The sequence below is a fragment of the Podarcis gaigeae genome (assembly GCF_964106915.1).
Source record: "Podarcis gaigeae genome assembly, chromosome: 16".
Taxonomy (NCBI): Eukaryota; Metazoa; Chordata; class Lepidosauria; order Squamata; family Lacertidae; genus Podarcis; species Podarcis gaigeae.
This window is the reverse complement of record NC_139693.1, coordinates 8,070,596-8,087,286: the sequence shown is the minus strand read 5'-3', so window position 1 is coordinate 8,087,286 and position 16,691 is coordinate 8,070,596. Positions and strand designations below refer to the sequence as shown.

The following is a 16,691-nucleotide window of genomic DNA, read 5'->3' as shown; positions in this document are numbered from 1 at the left end:
AAAAAGAGATTTGTGCCCTCAGCAGCATATCTTTGAGACAGTCCTCCTGAACTTGTGTCGACGCCTCCATCTTTCTAGGCTTCATTCGCACATCACTTCTTTCCATTTCTCTGTTTTCCTGTTAATTTCCACATTACATTTGAGTTCTTCCACGCGAGAAATGTGAGCCACTTCTGGAAAACCAGTGGAAAACTTCTGGAACCAGTGGCACACATGTTTAGTACTCATTTCCATCTTATTTGATTCACAGGGGGCGGGGATAACGTTTCCAGCCCTCTTAGCCCTGGAAAGTATGTCGGACTCAAGTGACGAATTTGGGGTGGTTGTACCAGCATGCGGTTCTTTTTTGCTGTCTTCATGGAGGAATTGTGTGGGGAATGGATGCATGCATTTGTGGAAAAGGCAGAGGAAAGCGGACGTTGTCCAGTGACGTTCATCGCTGTGACACCACGCCCTCTGACCTGAATGAAATTTAGCACGACAGGCCAATACAGTGGTACCTCGCAAGACGAAAAGAATCCGTTCCGCGATTCTCTTCGTCTAGCGGTTTTTTCGTCTTGCGAAGCAAGCCCATTGATGGCTTAGAGGATTAGCGCTATTAGCGGTCTAGCGGCTTTTAGCGATCAGACGAGAAGCGGCTTATCAGCGGATCAGCTGTTAAGCGGCTTAGCGCTTAGGAAAAGGGTGAAAAAAGCGGGAAAACCCCCCCGCGAGAACTTGCAAGACATTTTCGTCTTGTGAAGCAACCCCATGGGGAAATTCGTTTTGCGAAGCGCCTCCAAAACGGAAAACCCTTTCGTCTAGCGGGTTTTCCGTCTTGCGAGGCGTTTGTCTTGCGGGGCACCACTTTATTCAGGTCAAAAAACAACCATTCCATAACACAACAGGTCCTGCCCATGGTTGGAAAAGGGAAACAGAAGCGCTGGAATTATAATTGGGGGAAACTAACGCAATATTCCCCACCTCTGGCTGCACCCTAGGACATCCTGGAGAACGAGAGCATCACCTTGGAATGGATGTTCCGCTATTCGCTCACCAGTGACATCATCAAGGTAATTTTAAGAATGCCGCCATCTGCCTCTGGGAAGCCCATAAGCAGGGCATGAGCACGGCCATCTCTCCTTCTCCCAGCAACTGGCGCCCAGCGCTTGTCAGGTCTCGGCCGAGCTTCAAGAAGGGCTGCCACTGGGGTCCAGTTGAGGGGCAGGCAGGCGAAATTCAGGAGGGTGGTGGATCCAGGCCACCCACACCTTAAAATCGCGGCCAGACTATTTTGAACGGTCATGGCTCCCCTGCAAGGAATTATGGGAACCGCCATACACTAATGATGCTGAGAGCTGCCAGGAGACTCCCATTCCCCTCACAGAGCTACAATCCCCAGCGTTTCCCGTGAAGAGGGGTTGATGGTTAAGCCACTCTGGGAATTGTAGCTCTGCAAGGGGAATGGGAAGCTGGCGTGCGAAGCCTTCCGTTGTCCTTTCCCCTCAACATCTGGTACTCATCCTGCCTCTGAACGTGAGGGAGGTTACTAGCGGCTATCTCTGCACCAGACCAAAGGGCCAAAATGTCACGAAATGGAGGAAATCCGTGATTTCCCAAGCTTTCTATTTTTAAGTTGAACGCAGACCCTCCTGCTGTGGGGCAAGGGAGGGAGCAGGGGTTGAACCCGTTCTCCCCATTCCATTTCCCTGATCTAAAATTCACACACACACACACACTCATCCTGCAAACATACGGACTCTCCAAATCTCGTTTTCTGTACTGGGGGAAACCTACAGATCACCATACCTTTTTCTCAGGGAGGGTTGCAGTATCTGTGGGGAGCTGTTTTTCAGTAGAAAAATAGCGAAAGAATACCTATTGCGACTGGTAGGGCAGAAGGCAGGGAGGCCAACAGTAGGTGGCGCCAGAGCAATGAATGAGAGACAGAGCCAACTAATTCTAGTATTGTCCCCATCCTCTTCCTCCCTGCTGAGTTCTACAAGGGGCAAGATTGAGAATAAGGAGGAAGCTGAGAGGCAGGGCCACCCCCATAGACAGGTAGCAAGTAAGGAGGGGGCTGGGGGGGGCAGGGCTGGCTGAAGGCAGAGGTCGGTGGGGCAGTTGACCCTAATGGACCAGCCGCCACTAGAGCTAACCCAGCTGGGGATGGTGGTAATTGTATACCAACAGCAACAGGGGAGTAGAGATGGAGAATGTTTCAGTTTAGATTCAAAGGAGAACCTACTTAATTCACACTTTTTCTGAGCCAAAGCACAACTTTCCTACAAAATATTGCAGTCCAGTTCTCCAAGCAAAGCGTAGGAAAATGCATATATGGGAAGCAGTCTTTTCTGTGTGGCTGTTCCCATATTGTGGAATTGCCTCCCAAGATAGTCAGGCAGGCTCTCTCTGTGTTAGCCTTCCACCGGCAGGATAAGACCTTAATGTCCAGACAGGATTTTGGAAACTCTGGAGCAGATGATGCTGATCACTGGGTTGCTGTCAGGGCAAATTGCATTTTACTTGCTGGGTCTAAATGTCTTCTGATGTATTGCAATTATTCTCTTAACTAGTTTGTTTTTATTACCTTGCATGTTATAATGTTGTTTTTAAATGTAAGCCACCCAGCTTGAGAGAAAGGCAGATTATAAATACTATGCACATATTAGAGAGAATAAAATACAGAAGTGCATCATATCGAGGGAAGTTGTTTTGCAAGAAAAGTGTGTAAAACAGGGGAAACTGCTTACAAATCTGTGTACGTTAGGATGCATTTGCATTGAAAGGCCGAGGAGTTTCCATTAAGAGACACTTTGCAAACTGATGCAGAAATGTGGAGAATTTAAGACTGGAAAAGATGAAGAAAAGAGAGAAAGGGAAAGTGATGGATTTGCCCGTCCCTAGATTTCGGACTGAAGGTAGAAGACATAGCTCAGTCGCAAAATAGATCAGTCTGTAGAGCATGAGATTCTTAATCCCAGGGTTGTGGGTTTGAGCTCCATGTTGAGTGAAAGATTCTTTCATTGCAGGAGGTTGAACTAGATAACCCCCATGGTCCCTTCCATCTCTACTATTCTATGATTTTAAATCAGTGTAACACAAAATGCCCATGCAAGATCTGCTGTTATGTACTGAGTTGAATAGGATCCAAACTGTAGCAGTCTGATTGGTCCTAGAACAGTAGGATCCAAATTGCAGCAGTCTGATTGGTCCTAGAACAATAGGATTCAGAATGCAGCAGTCTGATTGGTCCTAGAACAATGCAGCAGTCTGATTGGTTGGCAGGAACCACCCAATCATGCTCCAGATATAAGTGAATACACAACCTGATTGGCTTACAGTAGAATTCCAGAATTAGCCAATCATGTGCAGCCCATTGTGTAAATAATGTATATAAAGCAGATACTTTGAGGGGACATTCATTCATTCCTCCTCACCACTATGAGCTGAATAAAGAGCATGAAATCACTTTGCGACTCTGAGTATATTTCATCTGCACTCCTCATACAGTGGTGCCTTGGGTTACATACGCTTCAGGTTACATACGCTTCAGGTTACAGACTCCGCTAACCCAGAAATAGTACCTTGGGTTAAGAACTTTGCTTCAGGATGAGAACAGAAATTGTCCTCTGGCAGTGCGGCGGCAGCGCAAGGCCCCATTAGCTAAAGTGGTGCTTCAGGTTAAGAACAGTTTCAGGTTAAGAACGGACCTCCGGAACGAATTAAGTACTTAACACGAGGTACCACTGTACTTAGCAGAGTGGGCCTGCTGCCCCAAGCAAGCCTCAGGGCTCTTAGACCTCTCTCTCTCCCTCCACTCCAATGTTTCCCCCCCTATTCCTCCAACCAGGGGATGCTTTTCCTCCACAACAGCGTGATAAGCTACCATGGCAACCTGAAGTCCTCCAACTGCGTGGTGGACAGTCGCTTCGTGTTGAAGATCACGGACTATGGGCTGGAGAGCTTCCGTCAGGCGCCCGAGACGGATGATTCCCACGCGCTGTTTGCCAGTGAGGGATACGGCTGGGAAGGGAGGGGAGGGGTCAGGTGTGGGGGGTTAGGGTTTATGAAATTCTTATTTTTATTAACAAAATGCAGATATCACTTGATTGTAAGTGTGGGGGGTGGGGCTGGGAGGGGAGATCAAAGCGGTTTTTAAGAAGGAAACATAAAAACAGGAATTTTAAAAGCGTCTGGGGTAATTATCAAGCAATAGCTAAACAATTAACTTTTAAAGTCATCAGTAAGCTAAGAAGAGATTAAAAATGCACATTGGCATTCTGTAAGCCTGGATAGGCCAACCCTAACATTAAAATGATTTCAGACCCTCCAAGCTTCCCTATTTTCCAGGGACAGTCCCAGATTTACAGAAGCTGTCCTGGTTTCTGATTTGATCCTGGAATGTCCCACTTTTCCTTAAGATGTTCCTATTTACATCAGTGAAATGTTGGAGGGTATGGAGTTATGTGACCTATGAGCCAAGGAGACAAGTAACTGTACAACCTTTAGAAGACGTTTGAGGCACCCCTGTATAGAGAAGTTTTTTAATGTTTTGTCATGTTTTTATATACTGTATGTTGGAAGCTGCTCAGAGTGGCTGGGGCAACCCAGTCAGATGGATGGGATATTAATAATAAAATTGTTTTGCTGTTGTTGTTGAATAGGAAGTCCCTATTTTCATCAGAGAAATGTTGGAGGGTGTGAGCTTTTAAGTAGGTACCAAAATTAGTAAGGCAAAGAAGGTCCCTGCATGATGTCAATAGGCAGAGTTCCAAAGTGCAGGTGGCGCCGCAGTAAAAGATTGATTTTTTTTCTTTTTTAAAAAATAATATTTATTAAAATTTTGAAAGTTACAGAAAGGAAAAAGAAAAAGAATTAAACATAACAAAACCATACAATACAATACAATACAAAAACAAAAATATTACATAACAAAAATAAAACAAAAACAATTTAAAAAAGAAAAGACAAAAAACACACAACCTATACTTTCAATGTTACTAACTTTCTTTTACTTGTTTCAGCGACCTCCTCATACCTCCCTTTTTTTGTATTCCACTTCGATTAATTGTTTCAGCACATCCTTTCCATCTTCCTCAAACTACTGTCCTATCATTTAACTTAACCAATTCTAACATTATTTTTTCCTTTAATCCAATTACAATCTATTATACTTAATTCTTTATAACATTTCTGCTAAAGACATGTAACTTCATTCCAACACCTTTCTAACATTCCTTTCTAACATTCTTCTTCCACCAACTCTTCTCCCTGGTCTCTAAAAGATTGATTTCTTACAAGTGTGTTGCCTGTAACAGTTCCACGTGGTTGAGTGGACACATATGGCATAAGGTGATCCTGCAATTTGTATGCAGTGTTACTAGCCCCTTGGAAACTGGTGCATTAACTTCAGTGGGTCTGTGCTGAGAAGGATTTAGCCCATAGCTTCTGATGCTTGAAAAGCCGTGTGACCTTTAGTAACTGTCCTGGCTCAAAGGCCTGTGGCCTTTGGCCTCCCCAGGCCCACCATGGGTCTCCTTCCAGGTCAAGATGATAGCGAGTGACTCCCGCTCCCTTGCCCTGCTTGACTCTGCTTCTTCCCACCCCCTTTCCCCCCAGAGAAACTCTGGACGGCCCCCGAACTCCTGCGCATGGAGTCGAACCCATTCCTGGGCACCCAGAAAGGCGATGTCTACAGCTTCGGGATTATCCTGCAGGAGATTGCCCTGCGGAACAGCGTCTTCTACGTGGAAGGCATGGATCTGAGCCCCAAAGGTAAGAAATTGGGTGAACGGAAAATGCCAGTTTCTCCTCCAGGTCACTGCCAAGGTGCAGGAACCTCCAGATGTCATTGGACTCCAATTCCCATCAGCCCTTGCAAGCATGGCCAATGTGTTGATGGCAGCTGTTGTTCAGCAACCTCTGGAGGGCCGCAGGTTCCCCACACCTCTGACTTTTGGGATCCAGCCGCATTCCTCCACAGCTTCCCCTGCGCAACTGGTAAAGAAGTTGTTTTACACACCTTTCCAGTGTATTTGCTTCATAAAATGTCGAGGGTTGTTTCTTTCAATCAAGCAATATATACATTATAAAGAAAGATGAAACAACAAAATCACCAGTAAGAAAAATTAGCCATAATTTGAGACTTTCAAGGGACGCGGGTGGCGCTGTGGGTTAAACCACAGAGCCTAGGACTTGCCAATCAGAAGGTCGGTGGTTCAAATCCCCATGATGGGGTGAGCTCCCGTTGCTCGGTCCAAGCTCCTGCCAACCTAGCAGTTCGAAAGCACGTAGTACAAGTAGATAAATAGGTACCACTCTGGCGGGAAGGTAAACAGTGTTTCCGTGCGCTGCTCTGGTTCACCAGAAGCAGCTTAGTCATGCTGGCCACATGACCCGGAAGCTGTACGCCGGCTCCCTCGGCCAGTAAAGTGAGATGAGCGCTGCAACCCCAGAGTCATCCGCGACTGGACCTAATGGTCAGGGGTCCCTTTACCTAAGACTTTCAAAAGTAATAGTAGTAGTAATCAGTGCTTTTTTCCTTTAAAATGTTTAGGAGTACTCTCAATTTGACTCAAGAAAATCACCATTTTATAGCTTAAATCAGGAAAAATAAATACAGTAAATGGGCAAAAGTAGAAAGATCCACAAAATGTTTAGGGGTATGCATACCCCTGCATCCCCCCCAGAAAAAAGCACTCATAATAATAATGATGATGATGATGATGATAATTTGTACACTGCCCATCCGACTTGGTTGCCCCAGCCGCCGGGGGCGTCTTCCAGCATATATAAAAACACAGTAAAACATTAAATCTTAAAATAACAATATGTGAAAGCTTGCATCAATTTTCTGAAGATCTTGGTAGGCTTGTCTAAACAAAAACGTTTTCAGCAGGCAGTGAAGAATGCAGTGAAGGGAGCTTGTCTGGTAACAATAGGCAGGGAATTCCAAAGTGCAGGTGTTGCCACATTAAAATGTCTCTTTCTTACCCATGCACATGTCCCCTGGCTATAATTTCTTTTCGGAACCCGTCTCCCCTGCCCGTGTGCCGTTTTCAGAAATTATCGAGCGAGTAAAGAGCAGCGAGCGCCCCCCCTTCCGCCCCTCGGTGAACTTGCCATCCAACCTCGAGGAGGTGGTCTTACTGATGCAGCGGTGCTGGGCCGAAGACCCCCAGGAACGCCCCGACTTCCACCACATCAAAGGCATGCTGCGGAAATTTGACAGGTACGCGCCCTCACTGCATCCCTCCCCACAAGCAGCACCTGACAGGCGGCTGTCGTTACCTGTTTTCACCCCAATATGCACAGGCGCCTTTTCAGAAAGGAGCCATGTGATTAAATTCATCATTCCACCCTGATGAAAGCTGGAAGACGCAGCACGAACATCAGAGCATTTACCTGGAAATGTGAAGGAGGGGCTTATGGCGAGAGTATGCAGCATGCGGCCCTTGACCTGATTTCCTGCGGCCCTCAGCAATCTCTGAGAACAGTGTTGTAAACAAAAATTGCCCTTTTCCCCCTTATGGGGTATCCAAGAGCCCATATAGAGTCCTTACATAGGTTCCCTATTGGTAGGAGAGAATAACAGAGGCCAACCAGAGAATATTGAGAAGCAAAGCAGCTAGTAAGCTTGATCTTTATTGATCTGTTGCAACAGGGTGCTCCCCTCACCTGCAGGAGAGAGGAGGAACCCAGAAAAATGGCATGCAAGGCCTTATAAAGACTTTTGAAATTGCCACCTTGTAGATCAAGACCACCCCCAGAAACATCATACATACACCACAGAAGGGGTGTAACCTAAGACCACCCCTCAGATACATCACACCTACATCACAGAAAAGGCGGTCTTAAAACAGAAATTTGAATGTTGTTTTTCTCCTGTCATTGTTTATCTCCTGTCTGGCAGGTTACTTGATTGGATTGCCTGGGTAGCCTGGCCAGTCTTTTGTAATGATAAATACTTAATTCCTGGGCCAGGTCACAGGCTCACACCCTATTCATATCTTAAATGTCCCCTTAAGACAGGATTTGTGAGGAAAGAGACAATGGGGAGGTTTCCCACTTTGATCTTGTAGAGAAAACATTTACTCAGTTTAGGAATCAAAATGGTTCCAGGTTGGTCTTCCTGTGCTGATCTATGTACGTGCTTGGTTGGTACACTTATGAACATTACCATATATCTAAGACCATAAAATTCCTATCACAAAATAATAATAATAATAATAATAATAATAATAATAATAATAATAATAATAATTATTATTTATTATTTGTACCCCGCCCATCTGGCTGGGTTTCCCCAACCACTCTGGGCGGCTTCCAACAAAGATGAAAGATACACTAAAATATCACATATTAAAAACTTCCCTGAACAGGGCTGCCTTCAGATGTCTTCTGAATGTCAGGTAGATGTTTATCGCTTTGACATCTGATGGGAGGGCGTTCCACAGGGCGGGCGCCACTACTGAGAAGGCCCTCTGCCTGGTTCCCTGTAACTTGGCCTCTCGCAGTGAGGGAACCGCCAGAAGGCTCTCGGAGCTGGACCTCAGTGTCCAGGCTGAACGATGGGGGTGGAGACGCTCCTTCAGATATACAGGACCGAGGCCATTCAGGGCTTTAAAGGTCAGCACCAACACTTTGAATTGTGCTCGGAAACGTACTGGGAAACGTACAACAGTGAAGGGTTGTAGCTGATGCTAGTACTACTCAGAGTGGACTCATTGAAATGAAAGCCCTTTAATTTCTGTGGGCTTACTCTGAATGGAATTAGCATTGGATGCTACCCAAAATGTCCCCCTCCTCCTTCCAGCAAGGGCCGGGACCTCTGGGGCCAAATGTGTCCTTCCAATCCTCTATAGCCCTCAGAACTGTCTGTATGCCACACCCCCTCTCCCCAGACCACGCCTCCCGGCATCCCTGCTTTGCACCCTCCTTGAGTGCTTCTGCTTAGCTGAAGGATGGAGAGAGGTTTGGGGATGTATATGTGGAAACTGACTGACCCATTGGTCAGAAAACTGGGAGGCAGGAGTTGGTTTGCTTCTTAGGGTGTAGGATCCTGCCTCCGCAAAACAGAGGGACTAGAAACTTTGGTTTGTGTTTTCTTCTAAATGAAAGCTGGAAATGCAGAGAAGGGCCCCCCGGAATATCCTTGGCAGAGGTGGCGGCGGCCTAGAATCTCGGTTGCTTTAATCTTTGACTGTCTGTGTGGCAGGGGCAACAGCTGCAACCTCTTGGATACATTATTGTCACGCATGGAGCAGTACGCCAACAACCTGGAGGAGCTGGTGGAGGAGCGCACACAGGCCTACCTGGAGGAGAAGCGCAAGGCAGAGGCCCTGCTCTACCAGATTCTGCCCCAGTAAGTCTGCCCCACACCAATCCCCTACCAGTATCTGTTAGCCATGCTCCTTCTGTGGAGCATGCATGTTCAGAAGTGGTATACACAAGGGCCCAGCCAATCAGCGCTCTGCACAGCCGAGCTGTTTCCTGCCTTCCCCAAGGGCCCAGCCAATCAGCACACTGTGCAGCCTGGCTCCGTTCTTTGCCTACCACAAGGGCCCAGCCAATCAGCGCTCTGCACAGCTGAGCTGTTTCCTGCCTTCCCCAAGGGCCCAGCCAATCAGCACACTGTGCAGCCTGGCTCCGTTCTTTGCCTACCACAAGGGCCCAGCCAATCAGCGCTCTGCACAGCCAAGCTGTTTCCTGCCTTCCCCAAGGGCCCAGCCAATCAGCACACTGTGCAGCCTGGCTCCGTTCTTTGCCTACCACAAGGGCCCAGCCAATCAGCGCTCTGCACAGCCAAGCTGTTTCCTGCCTTCCCCAAGGGCCCAGCCAATCAGCACACTGTGCAGCCTGGCTCCGTTCTTTGCCTACCACAAGGGCCCAGCCAATCAGCGCTCTGCACAGCCGAGCTGTTTCCTGCCTTCCCCAAGGGCCCAGCCAATCAGCACACTGTGCAGCCTGGCTCCGTTCTTTGCCTACCACAAGGGCCCAGCCAATCAGCGCTCTGCACAGCCGAGCTGTTTCCTGCCTTCCCCAAGGGCCCAGCCAATCAGCACACTGTGCAGCCTGGCTCCGTTCTTTGCCTACCACAAGGGCCCAGCCAATCAGCGCTCTGCATGGCCCATCCAATCAGCACTCCACACAGCCCAGCAATTTAAAAAATGTTGTGGGAGCAGGTTTCCTTCGTGACTGATAACAAAGGCCAGCAAAACAGTCCGGTCTGTGCCCTAAACAAAAATAACTCATGTTCTGCACAGGTCCCTGCTCTGAGCCTAATCTGCAAAAGAAGGCCTGTATATGCAATAGCTATACCGTGAGCCCCACTTCTCCAGTGGACACAAAATGAATCAGGTCTGCCTTCACTCCTAATTGTGGTTAATCAATCGGTATGTGGAAATGCAGTGATGTGCATTACTTTCCCTCTGGTGCAGCTCAGTGGCGGAGCAGCTGAAACGCGGGGAGACGGTGCAAGCAGAGGCATTTGACAGCGTCACCATCTATTTCAGCGACATCGTGGGCTTCACTGCCCTGTCGGCAGAGAGCACCCCCATGCAGGTAAATGGGTTTGACCAAGGCAGTGGTTGCAGTTGTGGCACCGAGAACAGGAGAAGGTGTTTCTAATAGGGACAACAGTTCTTTTCCAATCCTCATTTTTCCAGTCTTCAATTTTATTCTCCCCATTTCCACATCAATCTGCATTTTTTTTAACATATACCGGTATAGAGAGTGAGAGAGGACTTTGCATTTTCTTTTTCTTTTTTGTTTTGTTTTTCATTTAGAATATTTTTTTTTATTGTATTGTATTATGAAAAAGCTTCAATATAATCTTATGATGACAGAATAAAAAATAAAAAGGGGCCTGCTACTACCTGCCAAGAGTATGCCCCTTTAAGAAGTGTTGCCACCCAATTTCATCCCTCTCAATCAAATGTTTCTTTTTCTTTTCTCTTTTCTTTTCTTTTCTTTTCTTTTCTGTCACACTAAGTTACTCAACACTCTGGCCATAAGAGAGTGTATGCCTTTTCATACACAGTGCTTGCAAAATTCAGAAGTGTGAGAGTGACTCAAAGGATGGCTTTGTTTCGGTTTGTGTACTGTTTGAGAAAGTGGGAGTTAGGTAGGTTCACCTTGAAGTATGAACTGAATTAAACTACCCACCCCCCATCCCCGCATTACCTAGTTACTGGTATCCTGTCAGGGACCCTGGGTTTCAAACTCTGAAACTGTTAGGCTGAGCTGATGGCCTGCCCTTGGGTGCCTGTTCACAGAATGGGATGCAACATCAGCACCTGGGATTCCCCAGAAGTGTGGAGTGTCCAGACTGGATAGGCGACCTGAGGTCTGAGGGTGGCATTTGCCCTTGGCCTAATTTCATGTGGGTGGGGGCAGCATGCAGGGTGGGGGCAGTGGGAAGGGGTGGGGTGGGGTGAGAAACAAATGCATCAGTCCACTGGGTGAGGAGACAGGGAGGGGAGAGGGGTGGCAGAAAAGAGGGAATGAGATGGGGAGAGAGAAGATCATGGCAGTTTGGGATGGGGGGGTTACCTTCTGCTGGATGCAGCACTGAATTTTTTTGGGGGGGAGTTCCCCATCCCTCAGCTAGGCCTTGTAGAAGTACTAGGAGCCTGGTCTCCTGCCCTCGCTTGATCAACACAACAGGACCTCCTGCCTTTCTGCACTTTTGGCCCCAGCCTCATCCCTCGGTAGGCAGAGAGGGAATCAATTAGGTAATCAACGGCTACCGAGCCTTGCCCTCACAGGTGCTGCGGCAACTCAGGTAACCAGGACAACGGCGGTTAGCTCACGGAGGTAACAAGGGAAAGGACGGTGGGTGACCAAAACAGCGAAGCACTGGGAGGCACCAATCACCGGGGAGACGAGCATGTCATGGAGGTGACTGGGTTGAGCAGGAGGGGAACAAATGTTCAGGTAATCTGGGGTGACTGAAAATTTCAGAAACGGAGAGGAACCGAAACGGACAGTTGCCCATCCCTATTGAAAACAGATTCAATCACCGGCATCCCTCTAAAAGAATCCTGGGAACTGTTTGTTTAGAGGGCTTGGAATTATAGCTCTTTGAGGAGTAAACTACAGTTCCCAGAATTCTTAGGGGGAAGCTACATCCTTTAAAGATATGGTGTGTCCATAGCCACAGTGGCCAACCAGACTCCTGTGGGAAGGCCCCAAGCAGGGCATGTAAAATCATACTTCATTTGAAGCTGCAGAATCGAGAATCTTTTATCCCACCTCCCTCCGCCCTTAGCACAATGTAGACCCAGCCCTGTCATTAAGATCAATCCCCTTTTACTTCCGATTCACAGGTTGTCGCTTTGCTCAACGACTTGTACACCTGCTTTGATGCCATCATTGATAACTTTGATGTCTACAAGGTGAGAGGTTCTTGGCCTGGCCAGCTTGAGGTTGCGGGGCAGCAGTGGCGTGCAGTGAAATTTTTCGTAGGGGAATGGTTAGGGCTAGAGGCACCAGCTTGTGAGGAAGACTGTGGAGTGGGAACGGACATCATGATGTCATTCATGTGAGCATCATGCCTCTCTAAACCAGGCAGAAGCTTCCTGGGCCTTGGTAAGGAGGCGTTAGGCTTTTATACTGTAATACTCTACTTTGCTGGGAACATCTAGGGGACTAGCCCACATGCCACTGCGGGGCAGGGAGAGTAATTGGGCAGGGAGGGGATAAGCAAATGGGCTTGGCCATGAAGTCAGCGGATCAGGTGACTGACCTACAGGAGGGGGCATTTGATCTGTGTTGAGTGCACAGAAATGCTCGTCCCTTCCATGAATCCCTCTCTCTGCCATGTCTGCCCAGGTGGAGACCATCGGCGATGCATACATGGTTGTGTCGGGCCTCCCGGTGCGCAACGGACGGCTGCATGCCCGTGAGATTTCCCGCATGTCGCTGGCGCTTCTTGAGACTGTCCGCAACTTCAAGATTCGCCATCGGCCGGACCAGCAGCTCAAACTGCGAATCGGGATCCACAGCGGTGAGAAATGAGGGGGAGTGTGAAAAGAGGGACTCCTTTAAGACACCTTGGTCACGGGCAGGACAGCCATGCTTGCTTCAAAGCTGAGATGGCTTAGGCAAAAACAAACAAACCATGGTTTGTTGTGATGTCTGATGTAGTGCTGTGATTTGATAAGCCATGGTTTTGAGAACAGACGGTTAAAAAAAACAACGGGATCTGAAAGTGGTTTGCAAACCACGGTTTAGGCAGTGTTTGGCTTTACATTCACACTTGGAGGTGTTGCTTCACCCTGATCTTGGGAATGTGTTCCTTTGGGAAGAGAGAAACTGGAATTGCAATGGAATACTTCATTTTGCGTTTTTAACAAAAATGATATACAGTCGTACCTTGGTTGTCGAACACCTTGGTACTCGTACATTTTGGCTCCTGAACGCTGCAAAAAATGAGCGTTCTGGTTTGCAAATGTTTTTTGGAACCTGAACATCCGCTGTTGCTTCTGCAGCTTCTGATTGAGTGCAGCAGGAATCTCCTGCAGCCAATTGGAAGCCGTGCCTTGGTTTTCGAACGTTTTCGGAAGTTGAACGGACTTCCAGAACGGATCCCGTTTGAAAACCAAGGTACGACTGTATGAGCGAATCAAAGGCTGGCTCAGTTGTCAGTGGGCTGGTTAGGATGTAGCCCGGTTTGATGAACCATGGTTTGCGCAATCTACAGTTCAGATTTGCCTTCCACGTTTACAGTCAGAAGCATGGTTCACATGGTTTTGTCGTTAGGTCTGCACAAACTGATTTCCAGGGCGGAGAGGGCCTGATCCTGGCAATTCAGGGGAAAGTGGTGGGAGCGGCTGAGGCTGACCCATTTGGGTGAGGGGGCAGTGCCCCACCAGGCTCAGCCTGCCTCCAGCTGCCTGCCTTTCTGCCTAACAGCCAGTCTAGGGGGCGGGGGGGCAGCTTCCTCTTCCTCAGTCTCAGTGTAGAACTCAGCAGGGAAGAAGATGCCTGTCATTGGCTCTGGTTCCTTCTGCTATTGGGCTCTTCTGCCCCACCAGTCTTAATGGGCACTAGCCATCACTGGATGGGAGCTGAAAAGCTCCACACTCATGTGTCTTCATCCCACCCCATCCCCAATGACTGCTGTGTTTTGCTCCCCAAGGCCCTGTCTGTGCTGGAGTTGTGGGTCTGAAGATGCCTCGCTACTGTCTCTTTGGGGACACAGTCAACACAGCCTCCCGCATGGAGTCCAACGGGGAAGGTGAGCTGCTATTTTGGGTGGGGTGGGCAAGGGCAGGCGACCTTTGATGGCTTCACGGGCCAGATCCTTTTCACCATCTAGCCCCCGCCCCGTCACACAACTGGGTGTTCTGAATTTGGATTTTGAGATGCTGCACACAGCTTCCCACCTCACCTTATTTCCCTCACCGATACGCTGTCACAGTGAAACTTTGGAACTTACTCATGCGGTGCTGGACGCCGACTGGGACGGCTTTAAAAGAGGCCCTCCCCACCTCACATGTATGCAAAGGTTTGGCATACATGTGAGTGCAAACCTGCTAATTTCTGTCTGCACCTTCCAGCTCTGAAGATCCACTTGTCAGGAACCACCAAGTCCATCCTGGAGGAGTTTGGGTGCTTTGATCTGGAGCTCCGTGGGGATGTGGAGATGAAGGTGAGGAACTTGGCAAAGTTAACCTTTGCCTTTTCGTCTTTAAAGCTGGAGACCAGTCCGGGTACCCCAAGATAGCCTAAACGGGTACCAGCCGCCACTGAGTGTATCTATGCACCAGATTTCTGTTCTTTGCCCTGGGACGGCAGGTGGGGACATCGTGGTGGGTTTGGTGTCTGATGTCTGAACAGCCCTCCTGTCTCATCTCTCCAGGGGAAGGGCAAACTCCGGACCTACTGGCTGTTGGGGGAGCGTGTGAGCAGTACAAGGGGCTGAAGAGTTGCGGCCTTCCTCCGGGATTCCCAGGAGATCTCCTAATCCTCCTGCTTTCCTGAAGGCGGGTACATCCGTCGTCTCTGCCCTGCCACCAAAGACCCTCTTTTTTCAGGGCACCCTCCGGGGGTCAGGGGAATCCCGGACTGAGCCCCCAGGACCCTACTCCCTTGGAGCACTCCCACCCTTCTCCACCTCGGGCCTTTTGAGCAGGTCAGCTGCTCTGACCCAGCTCTGAGCCCCCAAAGACTGGACACCTGTGGCCTGGAGCAGCCATCGCTACGAATGTGTGTCCCCTGTCTCCTTTTTCCCTGTTTCACGTCAGCTCCCTGTTGACCACGTCAACCAGACATAGTTGGGGTCCTTCACGATGCCTGGTAGACTCAACAAACTGCACCAGGCCCTCCCTCTGTGTAAGCTGGTCGGACATCTGACACTCCTTTGTGAACTTGGCATCTGGAGCAAGGACGTCTGAGCATCTCGCAAGACCTCGTGCCTGTATATGACCCGCTGCTGATTTCACACCCCGCCCCCTGAAAAAAGCTCTAGCTTTATAATAAAATGAATGTATGCGTCACTCTCTGCCTTCCCTGAATAACAAGATGTGATCTGTAGAACTGTATTGAAAGTCCTTCCTCTGATGTTGATCTCTTTGCCTCCCGCACCCCCGGATACATATAATCTGGTTGTGATGACTTTGTTGCGGAGGGGGAATGGCGCTCTGCACATGCTCAGAGGCACTTGTTATTGCTACCTCGCATATCGCTGGGAGTGAAAATAGACTATATTGTTAAAATGGGGCGTTTGTGTGCATGTGTTGAGAGAGAGATAGGGAGGTATGGTTTCTGGAGCGAGTTATGTTAAGCAAGTTATGAAAAGCAGAGATGGGGAGAGAAACGAGGGGAGGGTTGTTTTGTTTTTTGGCTTAACCCTTTGTGCACGCACATTATGGCAAAAAAACATCACCTTCCAGATGCCCTTTGCGTTGGAGGAAAAGCTGTTGTTGACACAAATACAGTGGTGCCTCGCAAGACGAAATTAATTCGTTCCGCAAGTCTTTTCGTCTTGCGAGTTTTTCGTCTTGCGAAGCACGGTTTCCCGTAGGAATGCATTGAAAATCAATCAATGCGTTCCTATGGAAACCGCCTTCAGACCAGGTTTGGGGACAGTCTGTCCCCCGACCTCTTCTGAAGGCGGGTGGGGGGCGAAAGTCTTTGCTTCCCCCCCCCCTTCCCGGGACAGCGGAGACTTCTCCGCTGTCCTGGGGCGATTTTAAAATGCTGGCGGGCGGCAGCGAAGCCTTCGCTGCCGCCCGCCAGCATTTTAAAAACCCCGGGACAGCGGAGGACTTCTCCGCTGTCCGGGGCGATCTTAAAATGCTGGCGGGCGGCAGCGCTGCCGCCCGCCAGCATTTTAAAATCCCCCGGGAAGGCAGGCAGGGGGGACAAAGACTTTTGCCCCCCACCCGCCTTCAGAAGAGGTCCAGAGGGCTCTCCAAGCTGCGGATAGCAGGCTGCTGCCCCGCGCGAGGGGCAGACATTCGCAGCTTGGGGAGCCCTGCAGGACTTCCCCGCAGGGCTCTCCAAGCTGCGGATAGCAGCCTGCTGCCCCGCGCGAGGGGCGCTCTTAAGCAGAGCGCCCCTCGCGCGGCGCAGACATTCGCAGCTTGGGGAACCCTGCAGGACTTCCCCGCAGGGCTCTCCAAGCGGCGAATGTCGGCCCCGCGCGAGGGGCGCTCTGCTTAAGAGCGCCCCTCGCGCGGGGCAGCAGGCTGCGCACCTTC

The 16,691-nt window shown here is 49.2% G+C and overlaps 1 protein-coding gene across 1 annotated transcript in view; it reads left to right on the top strand.

The window, feature by feature from the left end:
* The window catches only part of NPR1 (natriuretic peptide receptor 1), a 64,724-nt gene extending 49,239 nt beyond the window's left edge, over positions 1–15,485 (top strand). The window contains exons 13-23 of the mRNA XM_083715591.1: positions 981–1,052; positions 3,833–3,992; positions 5,602–5,757; positions 7,045–7,213; positions 9,200–9,346; positions 10,422–10,545; positions 12,312–12,380; positions 12,817–12,991; positions 14,126–14,224; positions 14,547–14,638; positions 14,849–15,485. Coding sequence (XP_083571717.1) covers positions 981–1,052; positions 3,833–3,992; positions 5,602–5,757; positions 7,045–7,213; positions 9,200–9,346; positions 10,422–10,545; positions 12,312–12,380; positions 12,817–12,991; positions 14,126–14,224; positions 14,547–14,638; positions 14,849–14,911 — 1,326 coding nt within the window. The 3' untranslated portion in view covers positions 14,912–15,485. The remainder of the gene's footprint in view (positions 1–980; positions 1,053–3,832; positions 3,993–5,601; positions 5,758–7,044; positions 7,214–9,199; positions 9,347–10,421; positions 10,546–12,311; positions 12,381–12,816; positions 12,992–14,125; positions 14,225–14,546; positions 14,639–14,848) is intronic.
* The last annotated feature ends 1,206 nt before the right edge of the window (positions 15,486–16,691 follow it).